General features: G+C 37.1%; 1 protein-coding gene across 4 annotated transcripts in view; it reads right to left on the reverse strand.

The window, feature by feature from the left end:
- The window catches only part of LOC139979834 (nuclear pore complex protein Nup98-Nup96-like), a 38,702-nt gene extending 14,539 nt beyond the window's left edge, over nt 1-24,163 (reverse strand). The window contains exons 1-26 of one of the 4 annotated variants that reach the window (XM_071990984.1): nt 23,856-24,163; nt 22,082-22,208; nt 20,893-21,066; nt 20,406-20,534; nt 19,891-20,060; nt 19,541-19,648; nt 18,888-19,065; nt 17,517-17,827; nt 16,630-16,777; nt 15,146-15,325; nt 14,699-14,768; nt 14,159-14,255; nt 13,863-13,943; nt 13,071-13,136; nt 12,334-12,444; nt 11,268-11,392; nt 10,801-10,899; nt 9,975-10,348; nt 9,496-9,635; nt 8,914-9,027; nt 4,514-4,618; nt 3,888-4,086; nt 3,111-3,365; nt 2,221-2,307; nt 1,363-1,518; nt 260-538 (exon numbers count right to left, since the gene is read on the reverse strand). In XM_071990984.1, the coding sequence (XP_071847085.1) occupies nt 260-538; nt 1,363-1,518; nt 2,221-2,307; nt 3,111-3,365; nt 3,888-4,086; nt 4,514-4,618; nt 8,914-9,027; nt 9,496-9,635; nt 9,975-10,348; nt 10,801-10,899; nt 11,268-11,392; nt 12,334-12,444; nt 13,071-13,136; nt 13,863-13,943; nt 14,159-14,255; nt 14,699-14,768; nt 15,146-15,325; nt 16,630-16,777; nt 17,517-17,827; nt 18,888-19,065; nt 19,541-19,648; nt 19,891-20,060; nt 20,406-20,534; nt 20,893-21,066; nt 22,082-22,136 (3,811 nt within the window). In that variant the 5' untranslated portion in view covers nt 22,137-22,208; nt 23,856-24,163. Of the gene's footprint in view, nt 1-259; nt 539-1,362; nt 1,519-2,220; nt 2,308-3,110; nt 3,366-3,887; nt 4,087-4,513; nt 4,619-8,913; nt 9,028-9,495; nt 9,636-9,974; nt 10,349-10,800; nt 10,900-11,267; nt 11,393-12,333; nt 12,445-13,070; nt 13,137-13,862; nt 13,944-14,158; nt 14,256-14,698; nt 14,769-15,145; nt 15,326-16,629; nt 16,778-17,516; nt 17,831-18,887; nt 19,066-19,540; nt 19,649-19,890; nt 20,061-20,405; nt 20,535-20,892; nt 21,067-22,081; nt 22,209-23,855 lie in introns of all 4 variants that reach the window. The other 3 variants (XM_071990985.1, XM_071990983.1, XM_071990986.1) reach the window with 3 other exon arrangements.
- Between the last annotated feature and the right edge of the window lie 1,072 nt (nt 24,164-25,235).

The raw sequence follows: 25,235 nt of genomic DNA on the forward strand, positions 1-25,235 counted from the left end.
TACAAGGTGGAGCAATTATCCATGGTGAAAGTTTGGTTTCCATATTTTGTTTTACTGCTGAGATGCAAAAAAAAGAATTATCAATTTCAATGAAAAAAAAATGTACCTAGTAGTCAACGAGGCATTTAACATACCCTCCATGCTCATCCAACCGCCCTTTTGCCTGGGAATAAGCTTCACAATTCCTTGAAATAACACAGGTAAACCTATTATGCTAACCTTCACACCTTACACTTAATGCCTATTTATTACAACTCACCCTTCATAAGCTGTTGACCCACAGCCTGACCACTGTGGGTAACATTCCAACCTGACGACCAGCCGATTCTAAAAGTCCTTTCCCTGATACAACCAAAATCTGCCAAGTAATTTGTCTTTCTGTTAACAAGTGACTTCGCCAGAGGAACCTGTTTCTGTATTGGTCTTGCACCAACCATTTTGATTGGCTGCTCTGTCATTGAAGTGTCCATCCTCCTCTGGTTGGGGAGATGGAAGGATGAGAGCAACATCCCAGATGTTTGAGGTGATGCAAAAAGACCTGAGGAAAGATAGGAACCCAGCAGTCACTTTAAAGTCACAACTTTAGACCCATGGAGCCGGTACCAATGTCATTTGTGTTGGTACAAAGCATTAACTGCTTATCAAAGAAACTATAAATGCCACCACTTAAATTAGTGATTTCTTACCTAATTACTTCAGAAAGGATGAGAAATGAGAAATATTGAATTGAGCCACCGGAAAATTATCCACAGGAAAGGCACATGTAGTAAATAAGCTGTACCTACATACCAACAAGATAGTTCACACACAGTAAGCCTGTTTGTAGGTTACTGAATAAATGCATTCGATGAAGGTTTAGTTTTCCAACAATGGTTACTGCAAATGAACTTTGACCTTCAACAGAATTTGTAGTTACAATTAATCCACTGCCCGTCACTGAGTGAACTTTTACTGAAGTATATCAACTATGATGAGAACAATAGACAGATATCATATCTCCCTGGTTACTGCAAATGAACTTTGACCTTCAACAGAATCTGTAGTTACAATTAATCCACTGGCCCTCACTGAGTGGACTTATAGTGAAGTATATTAACTATGATGAGAACAATAGACAGATATCATATCTCCCTGGTTACTGCAAATGAACTTTGACCTTCAACAGAATTTGTAGCTACAATTAATCCACTGCCCGTCACTGAGTGAACTTATAGTGAAGTATATTAACTATGATAGACAGATATCTCATCAATACAGCAACAAGAAATCACAACAAACAGGGTTTCAACTAAGAGCAGGAGGAAAAATGTTTGATATATTTGATCTCATTAATTAGCTCTATATCCCATTAAGCTCGTCTACCTGATGACGGTGGAGGTCTTCTCTTGGTAAATGGTCTACCATCCATATCATAACCTGTGTCCACCGGGCTCCCTCGGTATCCTTTAGACGTGAGTAAACTTCTGTTGAGACTCAAAGGTGCTGGCATCATGCCTGCATGCTGATTGAGATATCCAGCTGTGAATACCAAGAGAATCAAACACTTATGAAGAAATAATAATAATGACAGGCTAATTGACATTCTCAACTTTTGCAAAGCAATTTTTGGCGTTAGCCAGGTCTATTGTTAGCATAGCTCAGAGCAGCCAGCAATGTTTACAGCAGCAACGTTTCTCGTGGTGGAAGAGCCTTGCACAAAGATGCATCGTTTAGTTGGTTGCATTTAATGCCAAGAGTAACATTTCCAGAGAAGGAAGTGCTCCATATTATAATTTAAGCAGCTTTATTGTTTTTATATATATCTCGATGATAATCCATTATGAATTTCACATGACAATTAACTTTTCCACTTTTAGTCCTGTTTCATTTCAAATAAATTTAGTAAAATTTGCCTTTTTTTTAATCTGCTGTTTGCATGTTATTCTAACTGATATAAAAGTGTCTGGTGGGCGAATTGTTAAGAAACAGGGTCAAATTCATTTGTGACTTGTTCACAAACTTCACTTGGTGGACAAATTTGTGCTTGTGTCTTAGTCTTAGCTTAGATCAAACGTAACATCATTTTGAGTAATTCTGTTGCTGCTTTAAGACACATTTCAGCTGATTCAGAATTAAGAATTGTTTTTGTTAAGAGAGGAAAAAGTGGCTGAAATAGTTAACATGAAAGCAAACTAGAAACTGTTTGCGGATAAACTTCGAAACGGAGGCGAGAAATCTTACATGTCTCTTGGAATGAGTGGCTGAAAGAATGGACTGAAGAATCCGGTCGGTATCCTTGGTGACCAAGAAAACTACTCTGAGCTTTGCCTGAGGTAAAATGAATATCAAGAATAATCAAAGTAATACATACGTTGTATTGCATACCCTAGCCCTCTGATTGAATTGAAGTACAACATCGATAAACTATCGTTCTTAACCGTCCACTTACCCCACCCCACCCCCATCCTCTTCCCTCTTCTAGGACTGAAGTAGCAGGTTGGTAAACTCCTCTGCAATTCATCTTAAGTAGAATAAAACACTAAAAGTTTCCAAGAAATCCTACTATTGTGAACGGATTAGACAAAAGGTGGATAAGCATGTCAGAGCGATCTTTCTGTTGTTAGTGGAATATTTGATTAGGCATAGCATTCAATCACCAACTCATAGCTAAAGTGTAATCTCCTTTTTTTTTTTGGCAAGACAGGAAGAGGAAACCTGTTTCTACTTATTCTTGAATATTTGTAGAACATCACTTACTAATCGTTCATTTCCTTTAAATCTGAAGTCAGAAGATGATTTATTTTATGTACAATGAGTGACAACTATCATGAGATCAATTTGTTGGTTCATTAGCTTGAATGTGATTCAATTTACATCAACAGTCTGTAAACTATAGAGGGGTGGACCAGAAGTTTTCTATGGGGGATTTCCCCAGACCTGGAAAAGTCATCTTCATTATTCGGAACTTGTCATTGTCCGTAGTCCAAGCTAGTGTTCATGCATTCTGGACATTGATTCTGAGGGGTGGGTTGTGGCTCAGTCATTGTGGCTTAGGTCGTGGGACTACAAGTTTGTGAACCGAAGCTACACATCCAGAAGACACAACTTCTGTTTAATTAATATACACTAACCATAGAACTTGGGATCCTTGTCTATTGGCTGAGGCTCCTGGAAGAACGATGCCTTCATCACTTGCATCCGGTGGGTGCTGATGCCCAAGGTCTCAGCCAGGCGCTGTTGGGGTACCAGGGGTGCAGCATCATCAGCTGCATCATATCCAGGCGATTCCTGCTGGTCATACCCATCGTATTCCTTGTCATTCGGCTGAGCCTGGAAATCTGGTTCAAAGGCCTCCATAACCTCATCTCCTTCTGGTGGTTGTAAAGCTGTCATGATGAACAAACCAACATGAAAAGTCAACTGCTGAATGCTTCACACAGAGGAAGTGAGATGGATGGGTAGAGTGGGCGGGGGTATTGGGAGGGGGTATTGGGAGGGGGTTTTGGGAGGGGGATGGATAGGATGTTAGAGGATGGATGAAGATAGATGAAGGTTGACTCAGCCTCTGAAACATATGTTAAACTTAGTAATACTGTAATAATCCACAGCACAGAATGAACACAACAGGAGCCACAGAGGGATGAGGAGGGAGGGTGAGGGAAGGGAGATGACAAAAGACAAGAGGTGCAATTAACTATTATTTCAATGATAATGTGAGTTCTGCAAATGAAAAATTGATGGCAAATGTCAACAAAAGACACTGTCAGTTTTGGCAGGATGCATTACTCTTCTAGCCTAAGAAGTACAATCTTGTTCATAAAAGTTCACTTCTTATCTGAAGTGCATTCATCTGCTTTGTTTAACCTTCATGGCGCAATATTTGTCTTGATGTGAACCGGAAATCTTACCCTGTCCACCAAGAAGAAAACAGGAGGGTAGGCTCTGCCCTCCAAGACCCCGGGGTTGTTTATCATCTCTGGCGAAAGCGTCACCATTCCTGATCCCTCCCTGAATGTCTGTGTCTGCCTGCCTCTGGGATGGAGCATCTTTCTGGTAGGTATCTCTTGCTACTTTAGGCTGAAGATGTTTCTCCTGCAACGGAATTTTCTACAAACCAGAACGATATAAATAAATGCTAACGACACCTATCTCAAAGTTCATCCCTCGTTGTGAATAGAACAAATATTAAACTAAGCATAGATCTTAACATAACACTAAGCATATATCAGCACTACTTGGTAGTAAACACTGTTAACTAAAGAATGGAATACAAATAACCACACAGGCCTCCATTTGAGCACCTATGGTTATGAATACCGCCACAATTGTTTGATCTGTTTCTTGTTGGTATTTACAGGGGAAGAATGCCATACTCTTACAAGCAGTTTGGCAGTTCCCAGAGTATAAAATTTGTGAAACGGACAGAATTTGCAGAATGAAATCAGCTAAGTCCATCAATTGTGTAGTAAATAAGTAACAAAATTGGCTACAAAATCCTTACTTTTCCACCTTCTTAATTCAATTTCTAGCTCACCTTGATAATCTTTTGGCCTTCCTGTTTTTTCTTTCCCTGCTCCATAGGTACAACCTCATCATCTTCATCGTCATCTTGCAAGCTATACTTTGAAAAGTGGGGAACCTGGAGGGAAAGAATATGAGGATAAAAGAATCACAGATGAGGAGAAAGAATATGAGGATAAAAGAATCACAGATGAGGAAGAATATGAGGATAAAAGAATCACAGATGAGGAGGAAGAATATGAGGATAAAAGAATCACAGATGAGGAGAAAGAATACAAGGATAAAAGAATCACAGATGAGGAGGAAGAATATGAGGATAAAAGAATCACAGATGAGGAAAAAGAATACGAGGATAAAAGAATCACAGATGAGGAGAAAGAATATGAGGATAAAAGAATCACAGATGAGGAGAAAGAATATGAGGATAAAAGAATCACAGATGAGGAGAAAGAATATGAGGATAAAAGAATCACAGATGAGGAGAAGGAATATGAGGATAAAAGAATCACGGATGAGGAGAAAGAATATGTGGATAAAAGAATCACAGATGAGGAGAAAGAATATGAGGATAAAAGAATCACGGATGAGGAGAAAGAATATGTGGATAAAAGAATCACAGATGAGGAGAAAGAATATGAGGATAAAAGAATCACGGATGAGGAGAAAGAATATGTGGATAAAAGAATCACAGATGAGGAGAAAGAATATGTGGATAAAAGAATCACGGATGAGGAGAAAGAAAATAAGGATAAAAGAATCACAGATGAGGAGAAAGAATATGAGGATAAAAGAATCACAGATGAGGAGAAAGAATATGAGGATAAAAGAATCACAGATGAGGAGAAAGAATATGTGGATAAAAGAATCACAGATGAGGAGAAAGAATATGAGGATAAAAGAATCATAGATGAGGAGAAAGAAAATAAGGATAAAAGAATCACAGATGAGGAGAAAGAATATGAGGATAAAAGAATCACAGATGAGGAGAAAGAATATGTGGATAAAAGAATCACAGATGAGGAGGAAGAATATGTGGATAAAAGAATCACAGATGAGGAGAAAGAATATGAGGATAAAAGAATCATAGATGAGGAGAAAAAAAATAAGGATAAAAGAATCACAGATGAGGAGAAAGAATATGAGGATAAAAGAATCACAGATGAGGAGAAAGAATATGAGGATAAAAGAATCACGGATGAGGAGAAAGAATATGTGGATAAAAGAATCACAGATGAGGAGAAAGAATATGAGGATAAAAGAATCACAGATGAGGAAAAAGAATATGTGGATAAAAGAATCACAAATGAGGAGGAAGAATATGTGGATAAAAGAATCACAGATGAGGAGAAAAAATATGAGGATAAAAGAATCATAGATGAGGAGAAAGAAAATAAGGATAAAAGAATCACAGATGAGGAGAAAGAATATGTGGATAAAAGAATCACAGATGAGGAGAAAGAATATGTGGATAAAAGAATCACGGATGAGGAGAAAGAAAATAAGGATAAAAGAATCACAGATGAGGAGAAAGAATATGAGGATAAAAGAATCACATATGAGGAGAAGAAAGAATATGTGGATAAAAAAAGAATCACAGATGAGGAGAAAGAATATGAGGATAAAAGAATCACAGATGAGGAGAAAGAAAATAAGGATAAAAGAATCACAGATGAGGAGAAAGAATATGAGGATAAAAGAATCACAGATGAGGAAAAAGAATATGTGGATAAAAGAATCACAAATGAGGAGGAAGAATATGTGGATAAAAGAATCACAGATGAGGAGAAAAAATATGAGGATAAAAGAATCATAGATGAGGAGAAAGAAAATAAGGATAAAAGAATCACAGATGAGGAGAAAGAATATGAGGATAAAAGAATCACAGATGAGGAGAAAGAATATGAGGATAAAAGAATCACGGATGAGGAGAAAGAATATGTGGATAAAAGAATCACAGATGAGGAGAAAGAATATGAGGATAAAAGAATCACGGATGAGGAGAAAGAATATGAGGATAAAAGAATCACAGATGAGGAGAAAGAAAATAAGGATAAAAGAATCACAGATGAGGAGAAAGAATATGAGGATAAAAGAATCACGGATGAGGAGAAAGAATATGAGGATAAAAGAATCACAGATGAGGAGAAAGAATATGTGGATAAAAGAATCACAGATGAGGAGAAAGAAAATAAGGATAAAAGAATCACAGATGAGGAGAAAGAAAATAAGGATAAAAGAATCACAGATGAGGAGAAAGAATATGAGGATAAAAGAATCACAGATGAGGAGAAAGAATATGTGGATAAAAGAATCACAGATGAGGAGAAAGAAAATAAGGATAAAAGAATCACAGATGAGGAGAAAGAAAATAAGGATAAAAGAATCACAGATGAGGAGAAAGAATATGTGGATAAAAGAATCACAGATGAGGAGAAAGAAAATAAGGATAAAAGAATCACAGATGAGAAGAAAGAATATGAGGATAAAAGAATCACAGATGAGGAGAAAGAAAATAAGGATAAAAGAATCACAGATGAGGAGAAAGAATATGTGGATAAAAGAATCACAGATGAGGAGAAAGAAAATAAGGATAAAAGAATCACAGATGAGGAGAAAGAAAATAAGGATAAAAGAATCACAGATGAGGAGAAAGAATATGAGGATAAAAGAATCACAGATGAGGAGAAAGAATATGTGGATAAAAGAATCACAGATGAGGAGAAAGAATATGTGGATAAAAGAATCACAGATGAGGAGAAAGAATATGAGGATAAACGAATCACAGATGAGGAGAAAGAATATGAGGATAAAAGAATCACAGATGAGGAGAAAGAATATGAGGATAAAAGAATCACGGATGAGGAGAAAGAATATGTGGATAAAAGAATCACAGATGAGAAGAAAGAAAATAAGGATAAAAGAATCACAGATGAGGAGAAAGAAAATAAGGATAAAAGAATCACAGATGAGGAGAAAGAATATGAGGATAAAAGAATCACAGATGAGGAGGAAGAATATGAGGAGAAAAGAATCACAGATGAGGAGAAAGAATATGTGGATAAAAGAATCACAGATGAGGAGAAAGAATATGTGGATAAAAGAATCACAGATGAGAAAGAATATGAGGATAAAAGAATCACAGATGAGGAGAAAGAATATGAGGATAAAAGAATCACAGATGAGGAGAAAAAATATGTGGATAAAAGAATCACGGATGAGGAGAAAGAATATGTGGATAAAAGAATCACAGATGAGGAGAAAGAATATGAGGATAAACGAATCACAGATGAGGAGAAAGAATATGAGGATAAAAGAATCACAGATGAGGAGAAAGAATATGAGGATAAAAGAATCACGGATGAGGAGAAAGAATATGTGGATAAAAGAATCACAGATGAGAAGAAAGAAAATAAGGATAAAAGAATCACAGATGAGGAGAAAGAAAATAAGGATAAAAGAATCACAGATGAGGAGAAAGAATATGAGGATAAAAGAATCACAGATGAGGAGGAAGAATACGAGGAGAAAAGAATCATAGATGAGGAGGAAGAAAATAAGGATAAAAGAATAACAGATGAGGAGAAAGAATATGAGAATAAAAGAATCACAGATGAGGAGAAAGAAAATAAGGATGAAAGAATCACAGATGAGGAGATTTCTTTCACTGCACTACTTTCACATGACCAACCTTTGGTAGTTTCCACTTTAATAACAGTACACACAGACTCACTGTTTCTCATCAATGCACATCTAAGTACTCTATTCCTTACTAGGGACCATGAATGTCTTCACAAACTTTACATCAACCTCGATGGTGCTTGCCATCAGGTAATGACCAGCAGCAGCTTAACAATATCGTAATTGCTACATATAGAGTGCCACTAAATACATAAGTGCCACCCTTAACAACGAATGAAGAACCAACACTCCTTTATGTAATCATAATTCTAGTTGTGTTTTTGTCTGTTTGATATATTCTGTGACAAAGGCATCAGATTCCTTTAAGATTTATCGACAGCTTTCAAGAGTTATTAACATTAGAAGTTGACTGTACTGCCTTCAAGTTCTTGGGTGCTAAAACATTTGAAAGTACCTTCATGATAATTACATGATAATTAAAAACCTACTTTCTGACTACATACTAGACTATTGTACTTAATTTAATGTCTTTACCTCAGTTTCTAGTTGTGTTTTGTCTGTTTGATATATTCTGTGACAAAGGCATCAGATTTCTTTAAGATTTATCGACAGCTTTCAAGAGTTATTAACATTGGAAGCTGTCTGTACTGCCCTTAAGTTCTGGTGTGCTAAAACATTTGAAAAGTACTCTTCATGATAATTATATGATTATTACATGATAATTATAAACCTACTTTCTGACTACATACTACATCCTTAATTTATTGTCCTTACCTCAAAAACCCAGGAACCTGTTTCTGGTCTGTACTCAATAAACTTAGCTCCCAACTTGGTGGTTGCACGCTCCAGTTTCTCTTCATAGCCGAGAGCATTTAATCGCTCAATATCCTGATAGATAAATCAATGAATTATGATACCAAATTATTATGAGTTACACCCATGGTATAAGGGTAGGGTGAACAAGGAATTTGTTAACTTCTAACATGCCATTTCAACCCATTTGACATCTGGCAGTGCACATTGAATTTGATGAGACTAATTAATACAAACCTAAAATAACAGTAACTAGAAGGCAGAAAATGATTGGGATGTTTCATATATTGGCAGTCAAACTGTCACAGTAAACAATGTACACTAGCAAAATATAATTAGTATGGCATCTCTTATTAAAGCAACCAGGACAAGGAGATGAATGTGAGTACAAGACACTTCATAACACCATTGCTAACTTTATTTAAGTATTTCAGTCAAACCTAGCTGGTACTGCCAATGATAGAAATTGACAACAGGCTAATTTTCAAATTTAGATAAAGGGGGTTGGGTTGGGGTGAGGGAGGAGGATGTATTTCAACTTACTGTTATTGGTTCTCTGCTACTCTTGTCTACTGGCCAGGTCCTGTCTAGGGTTACTTCAGCCCTCTTGTTGAGCCCTTCACCCTCAGCTGGTTTCGAATCATCATCCGGGTAGACTGTAATTTCTTTACGTCTGAAGTAAACTGAATGTAGGAAAATGAATAACAAACTTATTGTCATCATAGTAATAATAAGACATTTATTACACCAAAGAAATTCTCTGTTACTGAACATTTCAATAAGTGTCTATTATTCTCAGATTGCCATTGAGGTAAACAGGGGCACAAAAATTTCATGATGGTTCTGTGGCAGAAGGTCAAAAGTTTTTTTGAAATATTGGTGAAAGTTGGTAGGCTATTTTAAAAATCTTAATGCATCCTGGTTGAATACAAGAGTATGAATGACATGTGTCATAATTTAATATACATAAAAATAAATGAAAAATCAGAAATTCTTGGGACAAGCAAACTGCAAAATCTTACCAATTTCATCCAAGTTGAGGTTGGAGATGTCTGTGACCCCCGGGAAGAAGACACTTCCATAACCTTCTCTGCCGATGGTGAAATTCTCCACCTCGCAATGCCCGTCTCTGGTGATGGAAGCCAACTCCTTCAAGGAGGGTATGCAGTAGTACCCCTGACTGTGTAAGACAACCCCAGCCGGGTGAGGGGGTGGTAAATTTTCCAGCTCGTCCGGTACCTCCACGAAAGAAGACTGGTCCAGATCGGAGGTGGATTCTTGAAGCCTAAGCGGAACCTTTGCTGAAGACTCCAGGGACTTTTTGGTTGGTTTTGATCCTCCCGTAGGATTGAGGTCAGATACGGTGCAGTTGGGATCACCATCTTCCTTGCTTGAGCTTTAGGACAAATGAGAAAAAAGGGGAATGAACAGAAACCTGATCAACTATTCACATTCTTGCGAGGTCATATCATGTATTTTATGCTAATTTATTTGCAATACACAGTAAAGATGTCACACAAATAGTGATGTCAACATATTTTTAATGTTTCATTTACTCAGACATATACCTAACATCTCTGGAAATGGTTATGAACAAGTAGCAGCAACTAAAAATTATTAATGGAAGCATTAAAATAGGAAGCTGAGTGAATTTAATCGGCTGCATATTATGCCCAGAGAAACATTTTTCTTTTTATGACTACAGAAGATTTCAAAAATAACTAAAAACTAAAAGTTATCACATGAAGAGAAAGAGTTTTGTTTTTGTTTTTTGACCAGATCAAATTAGTCTTGAACAATGTTGTGAATGTGTTCAAGACCGTTCTAAGAAACATCAACGGTGCTTACCTTGCTGGCTCAATGGGAGAAAACAAAACCCCAGCAGGGGAAGTCTGGTTCATTGAGGAGGTGGGGTTTCCCCTTGGTGATCCTCCATCTTGATTTGGCCTGAAAATTAAAAGAAAAGAAAATAAATTTGAAAATTTCATCTCAAACTTGTACCAAAGTTGCACAATTTATGAGAGATATAACTTTGTTTATCATTGCACCTTTACTTTTTCTTCTGTTGGAAAGAATCTGACCTTTAGCAAGAGATGAGCTACCCTTGATGGTTGAACTGTGTACAAAAGGCTGCTATTAAAGGGTAACACTTAACTGCAACATTTTGACTTAGATTAATGCTAAAAATCAGCAAGGTGGTTCCCTGTTTGTGTAGTGTATTCAATTTCAATGGATGTATTAGGGATGGGGGTAGGATGGGGGTGAGGGATGGGAGAACACTCTGCCGAATATATATGTATGCATTAAAAACTCACTTTTGTCTGTCAGTGGCATGATCTCTGTCAGAATCTCTCTCTGGATAAATGGAAGTACGTTCAATGAGGTCATCGTCCGTTGACAGTGTCTTGCCAAATAGAGAAGAGTCATTCACATGATTATCCTGAGAAGATGAAATGATGAAAATAAATAAAACACAAGAAGGATATTATTAAACTATATTGTAGAGTTTATTACAGAGGATATTGTAGAGTATATTACAGAGGATATTGGAGATACAGTAGAGGATATTACAGAGGATATTACAAAATATTTTGTAGAGGATGTTGTAGGGGATATTACAGGGGGTATCGTAGAGGATATTACAGAGGATATTGTAGAGGATATTACAGAATATATTACGAGGATATTATACAGGATATAACAGCGGACGTTGTAGAGTATATTACAGAGTATATTGTAGAGTATATTACAGAGGGTATTGTAGAGGGTATTACAGCATATGTTGAAGAGTATATTACAGAGGATATTACAGCGGATGATGTAAAGTATATTACAGAGGATATTGTAGAGGATATTACACCGGATATTTCAAAAGATGCCTCAGATATGCCACTGATAGAGAAGAGACTGCAGCATTACAAGATGTAGAGTTAACCAGATTTATAAAAGTATCTAAGGAGGAGGTCAATTATGAGCATAAACATCTACCAATAATTTGTAGTTCTTTGTCCAATTTCATTGTTGAGTAAAACTTTACCAGAATTAAAGACATGGGCGCAAAAAATGAAGGTCAGATAAGAAATAGATGACCAAGAATAACATTTGTTAGTTGACAGGTTTGGAACTTTCTGTCACCCTCTCCCCCTGCCCCCCCCCATCCCAAATATCCATCTCTCCCTAGTCCCACTATCAGGAAAAGCTGACAAAGCTGAAAGATTGATTGAAAGTACACTGCCATATTCTGGGCATAGCATGTACGATTTACCACTGTATCAAAGCAACAGATGTAACCTAGTGAAAGTTGTGGCAGATACAAGTCTTGAGGAGTATAACAAGTATGGTCTATCTATTCAAACTTGAGAGTTAAGCAAGCTAACAAACCTCTAATTCCAACTTCTTCTTGATGACCAGTTTCTTCACACTCCTTCTCGGTACAAATGTAGCTGGACTCAGGGTTGGATCTTCCTCTTCAAGCCCTTCAAAGAACTTAGCCTGTAAGAGAAAGATGCCACCTTTGTAACTAGCTTATAAATATGGGAGTAAAACATTCTGTAAAACTAGTGTGGTAGTAATGCAAAAGCATAAAGGTTTCCGGATTGTGGAGAGAGTAACCTAGGGATAGCTTTTGGGATAGCTTTAACCTCCATCTCAGTAGAACACGTCAAAAGTTTCAGTCCAAGTGAAAAGACAATCAGTCAATTTATTGAGGTCAGCTACCTTTAAACTGACCATTGCAAGGAACTTGTTTGACATTGATTTCAATGTCTGTCACATTCTGCATTAGGATTACCATCCAAATATCTTGCTTGACTTTACAAATTTACCTTGAATTTCTGACCAAGTTGTTCATAAAGTTGTATTTTTTTTCCTCCTTATATCATGAGTTAGTTTTGCTTTAAACCCTTCACATACTAAACTGAGTTTGCAGTATATATATATATTATTATTTTTAGAGTGTAACTTGAATAGTCAAGGATATGCATTCTTATAGGAGTTTAATTAACATTATTAATTAAAAATAACAAGTAAACAATTGGAACACCCAAAAACAAACAACAACAATAATAAATAAAATGGTCCTGCATTTTGAATGATGCTTTCTTAAATGAACACCTTACCTTCCAAGACTTGTTGTTAGAAAAGTGAGGTTTTGGTTTAGCACTAGGCGACTGTCTTGCAGATACCTGTGATAAAAAAAACCATAATCAGATAATCAAATTAATTGATAAACACAAACTACCACATCTTGTTTTCCAAACACTTCCAACATACGTAGTTTGCAACAACAATAAATTATTCATTCCAGAAATGGTAAAAAGGTCACAAAAGTGTCTTTTCGTGCGAGGTAAATTTCAAGCATTTAAAGCAATAAATATGAATACCCAGATCATATAGTTTTTGAATCAGATGACAATTTTAAAGAACCTAAACATTATCAATAATTAGATAATTAAGATTGGGCAAAGATAGGCATCTTTGAAGTCGTTTTCACAAAAACAATTTTAATTTCCAACAAAACTAGCGATTTCAGTGGATTCTGAAAATCCTGTTGTCAAGACACATTTCATATACACAATCACATACAAAAGGCTCATCAGGAAGTTTCAAAAGATTCAAGTGTTTTCTTCACAAACTGAAGTTAAACTTGTCTTGTCGTGGTTATGAACTCCATTGTTAAGGAATTTATGATTGGAAAATATCAATCACAAAATGGACAGCATGATAGATTGCAACTTAAAGAGCAGAAGAAAAGCAAGGATTAATTGACTAAACCAGGAACACATTTCTGAAAAGATTCTGTAAAACCCTCTGGTGTGGGAAGCAAATCTATGGCATGGGAACTGCCCATTAACAGAGACATTTACCCTTTCCACTGTTTGATGCAAAGTAAAAACAGCCTCTTTACTCACCTTGTAATGTGAAGGAATATTCAAAGGTTTCTGACCAGCAAAACTGGTTGACTTGTTAGATCCATCTTTAGCATCCTTTTCCTGAGGGAAGAAAAAAAAAATCTGAAAATCTGAACTTCAAATATCAGAAAATCAAAACAATGAATTTTTTCCCATTATCCTTTCTATTTCCCGTAGAAACCTTCAAAAAAGGATATCCTTTGTTTATCTAATGATAAATGAAAGAATACATAATGGAGAGTAAAAAGTTCTAATCTGGTTTAAGATGAGATATAATTTGATGGTGGGGATCTTACCGTTAGCTTGTTCTTAAAGAGAGGGTTATCTCCATAAGGACTGTTCAGTAGGTTAAAAAGATGAAGCTGACTCTGTGCATTCTGGGAAGGAGCATTTCTGAAGAAGAAGAAGAAGAAAAATGGAGAAAAAAAAGAGAAATGAATTGTAGCAGGAATGAAAAAGAATTCTAAAATATCACTTTACTCTCTGTAACATTCTGCAAACCCTACTTGAAGCTTTATTATTTATGGAGGAAAAGTACTGAATAAGATGAAAACTTGCTTGATCCTGCAATTATTAATGGTTACATTACTATCCTGCCCATGCATTTTAGCGAACAAGACCTGCCTAGGAGAATGCCACTTCAGGTATCTTTCCTCTCTTTTCAAGAATATTCTTTCACAAAGTTAGTTCAGTAGCTCCATAAAAGCCTTAAAACTTTATACATTCAAAAAATAAGGCTGAAAGAAAAGATGTACAGAAAGTGAAAATTAAAGAAAATTTCATGTTATTGTTCAATTTATGAGACAATAGAGAAGAATGCAATTTAAAGAGCTTACCCTCCTAACTGGGCGTTGGTTCCACCCGTGTTTAATCCAGTGCTTCCAAAGCCACCTCCGAGATTAAGGCCTTTAATAAAACAATGGGGATAAAAACAAATGAATAACAACATAATCTCTTTACGACAATAATAAGTTTAACAGTGAAACGGAAAAACAGGAACATAACAATATTATTTTTTGGATTTAATGGAAAGCTCACGGCGTTACTTGGGAGACACACAACTGACAGAAAAAGATATCTATTGCTAACATTAAGGCAGCATTTCTATATTTCAGTGCTGGGCTTGTAACCCAGAGCTAGTCACTGGTATGAACCCTGCCCTAGCTATAGATTTCTTTGAATTTTTCCAAAGTCTAAAGCTTCCCAGTCAGTTTTCCATTATTCATTTACTTATATGGATCTATATATGATATTTATAAAACCTGATATTCCAAATCCCTTACCGGTGTTACCAAAGGTAGAGCCAAAGCCAGTCGTCTTGTTATTACCAAAGAGGGACCCCCCTGTGTTACCAGTGTTGAAAGTTGACCCCAGGGTAGATCCAAACGTACTACCTGTCCCCAATCCTGTGCCAAACCCTGTTGTGCCTTTGTTCCCAAACAGTCCTCCATCTGTTGTTGTTCCTGGCGATGAGATGATAGAATTTTGCATGAAATATCTTTTAAGCAAAGTTGGGGACTGAATGTCAAATGAAGCTTATGAGAAAGGGTGGAGGGGCAGGAGGGGGGGAGAGGGAAGGATAAATTAGAGAGATTGGAAGGACTGCATAAAGAATTACTTATCAAAGATGATTTAATCTACACTTACCATCAAAGGTTCTACCATGAGCACAGATGCATAAGATCCAAGACTTAATGACACATGCAAGATTTTGAGCATTGTAACATTCTAAAAACTAGAATATCAGAGATGTCATAGTACAATGGATCACACACCATCAAAGAAAGAACCATTTTGTTTTGCCCTAAATATATCAAGTTACTAACCAGTGGTAATTGCTATCACCTGCAAGCATTAAATAATCTCACAAAGCAAAGTATCAAAACTAATCTACATTGTTTGTGCCAAAATCTGAACCATGATGTATGATTGTTAGGGTTAAGTTTGGAACAAAGACAGTCATCAAACAGATATCTGGCTAAACAAGAATAAGTGACTGTAGCATCCAAAATGGCAAGTGATATGTTTATTGACGAGATGTGTTAGATGTGTTAGTAAGGTATTTTACCTGATGAGACATAGATATAAACAGAGGAGAATGCTATGACCACCATCAAGATAATACCATTCCAGAAAAACAAACTCAATCATCATCATTAGCCTAAATAAAAGTAAAAATCAAACAGCTAAAGGAAATGATACTGAACATAGGGAGTATCATGATTTTGAGGTTCCAATCCTTGATATCTACTGCACTGGAGAGTAGAGCAAGTCCAGAAATCACATCACAGACATACTTACAATTAAATATAGTTTGCTTTTAATGGTATTTATTTCATTTTTCTTTGCAGGGAAAAGTTGAATATTTAAAGACTTTCACCTAAACTACCAGTCAACCACCAACTAATTTTAGGTGATAATATTCTGTTTACCTCAACAAGGTGCTTAACATTCACTATGAATGATGAACAAAACTTAAATGGAAAACAGATAAAACATTCTGGCTGTTGTCAAAACTATGAAAAAAAACCTTTCCCTGGTCACATTAAGGCTCAACTTGGACATCTTGTCACAAATACACTAGCCCTAGTTGTATCTCTTTAGATTAAGTTAAAGGTAAATGGCTAAGTTTTATGTCTCCTTCAATGGCAGTACACCCAGGCTATAACATTAGCTTACACAGGTTTGGGTATGAAGAGTGTACCCAATGAAATTGGATGTCTATGGATGTGCTTGCATTCTCCTTAATATATGTCTATGGACTCACCAAAGCCAGTACTTGTGCCTCCCCCGAGGGTCAGACCGCCCGGCTTGCTCTGATTTCCAAACAGACTGTTGCTCTGTGTGCCGAAGGAAAGTCCTGTGTTGCCGGTACTCGTGCCAAAGCCTGTTGGTTTGTTGAACAAGCTGCCGGTCTGGAAAATGGAGGAGATTTAACACTTAAAATAGATGATGACATTTCATTGCTGAAATTAATTAACACTAGGGTTCTTTCCTCCAAAGCCATACATGTTTTACTCAAGATAGTTAACCGCTGCAAACTTATTCCTTACACAGTCAGGGGCATTAAGACCTAGATCAGGTCCTGGTGGCAATTATATCCCGAACACCCTCTTTCCACTGTTCATATATCCAATATCTTACGGCCTTCTCCATATTTTACCGGGTCTCTAAATTGACATTGGGTCCAGGGGCTGTAGTCCCCCTGAACCCCCCCCCCCCTCTCCTGAAAGCCTGAAAATTCAATTGATGAAAAGAAGTTCTGCCCAAAGTGCTACATGTAAATAAGGCTAAGTCCGACTTATATCTGTTACAACAGTGCTTTGAGTCTAGACTAATGGTTGGATTAGTTTGATGCTTCACAAAGGTGTTACTCAATACCTTTCATCAATTAGCATGATTAAGTGGTTCTGAGCTCACTAATTAGGAACAAAAGAATGAAACAACACACAAACCTCTTAGTTTAGACAAAGTAAGAAATATTTGTGAATATCACATGGATTGGTTAGAATTATGCAAAGTTACATCTCAAATGCAAATTTTTAAAGTTGAAAAAATAGTTTCACAATAAGAAGGGAGCAGCTAAAGTGGTGTAGAGGAGGGGTTATAGCTCCCTCATCCTCAGTGGTATCCTTGTATCTCTCCGGTTCCTACCTGGTTTGGCTGACCGAAGGTATTCTGACCGAAGCTGGAATTGCCGAAGGTGTTGGTTGTTGCTCCAAAGGTGTTGGTTCCACCTCCAAACAATGGCGTGGTGGTCGGAGTGGTGGTGGGCTGGCCGAAGAGGGTCTTCTGTTGCGTATTTTGACCAAACAGACTTGTCCCTGTCCCTGTGTTCCCGAAGAGGGAAGAGCTCTGTGTCGTCTGGCCGAAGGCAGGTTTAGCGGCCCCGAATAATCCACCACTCTGCTGCTGTTGGGGCTGGGCCGTCTGGCCAAACAGACTGCCACTGGTTCCAAACCCTCCTGCTAAAGGCAAATGGAAGAGTTTAATTGAGTGTTTTCATTTAGCATAGCAATTCTCCTGTTTTTAAAGTTTGATTAAATGATAAATATTAAGGTTTTTGTGTAAAAATAAGAATGCTGCTATAAATGTTTGTGCTCGTTTATAAATTTGACAAATGCTCCCTCTTGTCAGAGCATCTGACTGTGCAATAGTAGACATGTATGGCAGGCCAACACAGCAATAATATCAAATTTTAACTATTTCATTATGTGAGAAAGTTTTCTTACTTTTATAAAAAATATAAATAAATCAGGGGATGGCACCATAGCTGCTAAATACTAAACCTTTACATTAACATTGCTCCCTAACCATTCCATCACCACATAAAAACTCTCTGATGTCATCATGCAAAAATGGAACAAACAGAAGCAAATTTGATAAAGTTGATGGAAAGCTTGGCCCCCAGAACATCGCAACCACCTAAAGATGGCTGGGATTTAAGCTTAAGTAGGAAGTCAATGATGTGAAGAAACAATGGATTTAATGTAACTTTATTTTTACTAAACTATTTTTATTAAAGTGAATTAAACTTTGAATGTTACCAAGACAAATTAACCACAAACTCAATTTCATCCACCACGTTATGTCACTTCTAATTTATACAAATCAACACAAACTATTGCAAAACTCCCTCAAAAGGAAAGGAACAGAGACAGAAGCGAAAGGGTTGTACTAAGGTTAAAGCAGTATGTTAGGTCTAGTCACTACTTTGAAGTGTCTTTATTGAATTATATTATGATTGCACTTGATGAAATGGAGATAACCTTAGTAGACTTGTCTGCTAAAAGATAAATACTTGTCAACTCATTTCTGGCTTTGGAAAAATCCCTCCGTCCTGACACATTTTGGACGCTATTGAGATAATCACGTCAAGGGCCCAAAGGAAAGCTTATTCCAAAATGAACTTGACGAATATTAGAGGTAAAGATTGCATGACAAAGGAGGGATTAATGGCAGAAACAAAAAGAGAACTAGTAGTCTGTTTCAACTTATATGACTTTTAATCTTCATCCATCTTACCAGTGGTGGCACCCCCAAAGAGGGGTTTGCTCTGTGTACCAAAGGTAAATCCACTGGTGGTATTGGCTTGTCCAAAGAGTCCACTGGATTTACTGTCTTGTTGCGTCATACCCATGCCCAGGATGCCCGTACCCGTGCCCCCTTTCCTATTGGCAACATAATCCTCCAGTCGGAGTTCCTGAGAGAGAGAGAGAGAAAATTAGACACTTTGAGTGGTAAAATGAGAGAGGGAGTCATCAACCAGAAGTGACAGCTTGATAGGAGTGTAATGTTGGGAGGAGACATGTAAGCAAACAAACAGAGTAAATTTGAAACCTGCAACAGAATTAAAACCGGAAATAGAACTTAAACATGGAAGGAGTTGAAGTTTGGGATTGACCTGGGATTTCTTTGAAATTGGGATTTGAACTTAAGACTTGGTAATATAGAAATAGCACAATTTTCATTGTCAGAGGAATTAAACTTTGACTGTTACCAAGACGAAATAACCACAATCAGGGCAATTTAATAACTGTTGCCCAATCATCCAACACAACCAAATTTCTGTGGCTACTTGTCTACAGCAAATTCATATTGCATGTAACTAATACCCCCAAATACGAAACATGCTTAAAACTTTGCTCTGACAATACTTGTAAAAACAAGAGTCTTACCTCAAAACTCTTTCCTTCATACTGCTTCATGGCACTGATGACTTGATGACGTGTGTTCACCTGTTGGGTGGTGCCATTCTTAACCATTGTGTCCTGGCTGTTTGGAGCCTTTATTGGGAAAGAACAGCATACTCTTTTATAATTGCTGCAAATAATTGGTTACCAGTAGTACAGTAAACAATTAAGGGCCCCTCTATCCACCAACATTGTGGGTACCACAGAAACTCTTGTGTAGCAATCAATCTTTTTAAGCCTGAGACAGCATTGTGTCTCACTATTATGCTGGTGATTTGAGCAAAATCAATTTATTCAAAATACAAGAAGATATATAGTACAAGCAAATTGCTTACTTGAAATTTGATGGTGGTGCCTGATTGAGATGAACCAAAGAGGTTTCCTCCTACACTGGCTCCAAAGATTCCTGTAGAGGCCGTGTTTGTTGGCTGTCCAAACAGAGAGCCACTACTGCTTGGCTGTTGTCCAAAGAGGCTCCCTGAGGTATTTGTACCAAACCCTGCAGCTACACATAAATGGAATTGGTCAGATGTTATGCAACGATATTGAACATTGCAAAGCGATCTGCAATGCTCACTTACCAATATTCAAGTAAAGTTGAAGGTTTACAGTCTTGTTTGAGGCTAAAGCCCCCTCACACGACTTTACAATTACACACGTGGTCATTGGTAACTTGTCACACCCACACAAAGGTCAAACAATCCCTCCTGGGGCACTGCAGTGCACCACATCTACCCGTGTCTCCTGGGGGACAAACAACAGGGTGCAGCCACAAATCGGCATATGCAACTATGTTTTACATGTTTCTACACTTACTGGCAGTGAAGACTTGCTAAGATAATTGACCTACCCGGCTTGGCTCCAAATGCTCCAGTGCCAAAGGAGTTGCTTGCTGGGGTGCCAAAGAGACCTCCTCCCCCTGTACTGGTGGCAGTGTTGTTGTTGCTAGTACCAAATACATTGCTACCAAATGAAAACCCTTCAAGAAGAATCCAAAGAGGTTATAAGATTGGAATTGATCGAACATGGAAGGACAACAAGTTTTAAATTAATTTCAAATACTTGCAATTTCAGGATATTATATCTGACTCTTGACTAATATTGCAGGCTAGCAATCTTTTGTCAACATGGTAACAGCTCAAACTATGACATACTTGAAATGAAGACTTGATGTAACAGAGCCAAATCCCCCTCCTCCCCACCCCCACCCCGTCAAAATGTTCTGCTCAATGAAACAATTCCAACTGTTTTTGTGCAATGCCCACAGGGATGCCATTTGTATCCATTAGAGACTGAGATGAACAGATTTATTTTAAATAGAGACACATTGCACATACCAGTTCCACTTGACGTATTTGGCTGACCAAATCTGTTGTTGTTGTTGTTACCGAATAGTCCACCAGAGGTATTAGTGTTAGCTGTATTTCCAAACAGGTTTGTACTGGGTGTTTGTGCACCAAAGGCACTGGGTGTTCCAAACCCACCACTAGCAGGGGTGCTGAAGGCAGATGCTGCAGAGAGAATGGGTACAAACATATGTTGATAAAGTTTCATCAAACCTTGATTAAATAACTAGTGAGAATAACTGTACAACCTGTTTTTAACCAAAAAGCCTAAGACTTTGAAATTCCTTGCCACCATAATTTGCTCAACATTCCAGTTTAACTATCTGACTAATGTATTGTATAGCAAGACAATTAAATTTGTCCCAGAAATAAGTGAGATCCAGAAAGATCAGACATTTCCAGTTCTTATTTGTAGCACAAACAAATCTACCAATTAATTCACTGGTAAGAATTTTACTTTTTAAGTTGCCTGTTGAAGACCTATTGCATAGTGAGCCCCTTCACAAAACTTTAATGAACTTCGTTCACCAAAAAATTACAGCATCAGAGTACTCACAGATTAATTGTAGCTTTAAGTTAAGAGTTATTGTGTTAACATGGATTCAGAATTTGACACAGGTATGTTGACCTTCACAAATTTGAATTAGGTTCTCGCACTTCCCAAGTTGGATCTACATACCAACTATGAATGTCAACAAAGATGTACTGTTTGAGTTATCATGTATACTAGGTTTTCAGACTTTGACTTTAAGGTTGACCACAAATGGCCTTTGACCTCCATCAGTTCCACAAAGATATCCTATTTGAGTTATCATGTTTATAAAGTTTTTATACTTTGACCTCTATTGACTTCAAATGATCTTTGGCCATCATAGAAAAGAATATCTAGAGTTCTTTTACTTAATAAGACAGATCTGCACACCAAGTATGAAGTTAATTCACCATCAACTTTTTGAGTTATCATGTTTACAAGCAAACATCACATATATACACACACGTGCACACATGCCACCATTCCTATTGCCTCCGACAAGAAATACAAAATGGGCAATCTTAATGGGAATAAATCAACAACTCAGGTTTCTCTGTGTATACACCAAGTGATTCATGTTTGTACTGAAGTAACAAACTACTCTGGACATACTGTAGGAATAAGAGTTTACAATATAACAGAACTTACTTTGGTTGGCACCAAACCCAGAACTCCCAAACTGGGTATTTTGTTGTCCAAACATGGCTGTTCTCTATCTGTCCTCTAGTAAACGTTAAAGTTTATTTCATCAAACAGCGCTGCATCAGTAGAACATCTGAAGGTAAATTGAACAGAGCTACATTTTACATATCACTAGTTAAAATGTGTCATAATACTTCTAAATGGTTAGTGACACTTACACTCACTGAGCTTAAATACTACTATGTTGAATACAATGAATTAACCAAACTTTACATCTTTTTGTCTTAATTACTTAGAACTACTACTTCATCTTTTTAATAATGACATATATGAAAAATACTTTGGAATTGAATTAGCAGCATTACAATAAAATTTCATGCGTGAGCAATGTTTGGGGAATTTTGCCTAGCTTTGTAGGATTTTGTCTCAAGGAGTTTATAGTATAAACCTTATTGTGAGGGAATCTGATCATACGATTGGTGAAATCACATAGTTGATTGTTAATAATAAACCACATAACAAAATCAGATAATCGTCATTACTGATGTACTACCAATGGCATTGATTTGCTATAAAATTTATGGTAATGTTCATTTTTGCTTTGAGAAAATTTAGATCGCTACTGTAATTTTCCTTCGTGACCTGCGATAGGCCTTGGAACATATTGTGTTCCAAATTTGTGTAGCAGTTTTCAAGGCTCTGAGCTTTGTCCTGTGTTCAAAAACTGATTGTATCCATTGCACTTGTATTGCTCACTTTGCATATTATTTTGTGATGTGATACTGGATAAATTATCCCTGTTACATTAGCTATGTACAGAAGGATCAGTTACACAAACCTTAAATTCATTTTAAGATATAAACATATCCTTCACACCAAACAATTTTTTTGGATCAACACACACCAATACTACTAGTGAAGGAAAATACAGCTTAAGTAATGTAAGAATTTTAGAGGATGTTAAATGTAAACATGCTAACTTTTGATCAAAGCACTTAAACAATTCACAAAATGTCATAATGAAACTGACACTCATTCTTGTGAATGAAATGATGTATGAAGCTTTAAACACCAGTGGCAATAGCCCAGGCTAGAAGCAATTTTTTTTGACAATATGACTGAAAATGGGGGGAATATGGCGATTCAGTCAGACAAAATGGGATCCGGTATCAAGACTAATAGTAATACTAGCCACTTAATTTTGCTAAATTCTTACGTTATTAGGTTAGCCTACCTGTACCTAACTTAGTATCGTAAGACTTTCGATCCTACTAGGCCTAGTACAGTAGCCTCGTACAGTAGTACTAGAAGTACTTTTCCCATAAAGTAGGAGCCTTAGTTTCCAAACCTAAAAAATTTATTTTACTTAGCTTAGGCCAATGTCAAGATTTAAACCTCAAGAGAAAAATCATGAAACATGATGTTGAATTTCTGGCAAACCATTGAAATAATTGCGGTTAGCATCGAACCACTGCAATGTTTATCTTTGTCTGGCTAGACCTATACCACTGCTGTAGCGTCGGCCAGGCCTCCTTTTTGGGCTACGAATACGTTATCCTAGCCTAAACTGTATTGCTACTGGCAGTAGCCTATTGCCGGTTGGGAAACGTTAAGCTGTGGGAATAATTTAGCCTAAGCCTCGGCCTACCCTAGCGTAACTACAACTTTTAAATTTGTAAAACAGAACGGCAAGGATGCTGTTTCATCAAAGCAGAACACTGTTAAGAAGGACTTTCTAATCATTGGTCCATTATGCAACGTGATTTTAAGTTTGGCTAACCTTTTTTAAAGGCCTAACGTCAGACCAAGACGCAGGATTTGCGTTAGGCCGAATGATGTTGGTACAATAGGTAGGCGCGACACCAACTAAACCTGTAAGAATAGACGAGCCTATTCCCACAAAATTTCTCTAATAGTTTAAGTATTGGTTCGTATATTTAGTGAAGCAGGTGAACCACTTTCCTTATATATCACAATATAATGTGAAGTTGGCATATATATGAATCAGTTCACTGGCGATGTTTGGTCGGTATCAGTTGGGCTTTGGTGGTTCGCATCCTGAAACGGTATTGATATTGCGTCTGTTGGTGCAGCGTGTGTGATTAGGATGATGTGCTGGTTTAAGTCAGCTCGGTCACGGGCGACTATTACATACAGAGAACAATGTGAAATTACTAACTGCTGCATAACAGACTAACTTGGTCCCAGCGGAACTTCGCATGAAAAGCTCAGAATGGTAAGAGGGGTATGTGGGTCCAACTCACGGGAAAAACTTTTATATGTCAAGTTGTGTCAAAAACAACAACTATACGAAATAATCAGTTTGAGCCAAATGCATTTTAGTGAAATAAGTAAACCGAAGTGACATAACGAAAACAATGTTGTTACACAACCAAACAAATCTACATGTCCAGTCAGTTTGTAGGAAACTACAGTATGTTGGAATTTCAGTAAGGTACGAGTTGGACTACAGCTTATCAGCTTATTCTGAATGGACGAGAGACCGAGTTGACCAATTTTCAAAGATGTTCTAATGACATCATGGGGAAAAAATTACAGCCGCTTGTTCAGGTTCGAACTGATCACATAAGTTATTCAAAATTGTAACAATTACATTAAGAAGGGTTTTTGCTTTAATTGGTTAAATTATGTATGTCTTCCACCTCATTGTAATGAGTAGAACGAGAAAAGAATCACTTAAGTCACTGTAGTGTAGACAAAGTTGTTTCATTCTCACTTAATTTTGACGTTCGCGCTGTGTTGCTAGTATTACTGCACTTTTCATGATCTTGATAGAACCGCCTGAATCCGGTTGCTGCAAAACTGCACTGGTACAAGGAACGCAAAAAGGAGCAATTATTACTGCTTAGGGGATTTCCCGACGGCAAAATTCTCCACACTGCTAGTTTTTTGGCTGACCCAAATCCCCTGTTACTCAAGGAAGTGGACCAGGGAAGAGGTTGGCCTGTGATGTCATCACCGTGGCAACGTAGATTTTCCTCAAAATATATTTACTTTCCTATTATAATTTCTTCTTGCGTTATCCTTGAAATTAGATACATTTGGAATGTTTGTTTAGTTGTAAATGTTCTCTGTTGCATCAAAATGCCATTTATTGCAGAAATATTAATTTATAGCCGAACTATAAAAAAGAAGGCGA

This window comes from Apostichopus japonicus, chromosome 14 (assembly GCF_037975245.1).
Source record: "Apostichopus japonicus isolate 1M-3 chromosome 14, ASM3797524v1, whole genome shotgun sequence".
NCBI classification, from domain to species: domain Eukaryota; kingdom Metazoa; phylum Echinodermata; class Holothuroidea; order Aspidochirotida; family Stichopodidae; genus Apostichopus; species Apostichopus japonicus.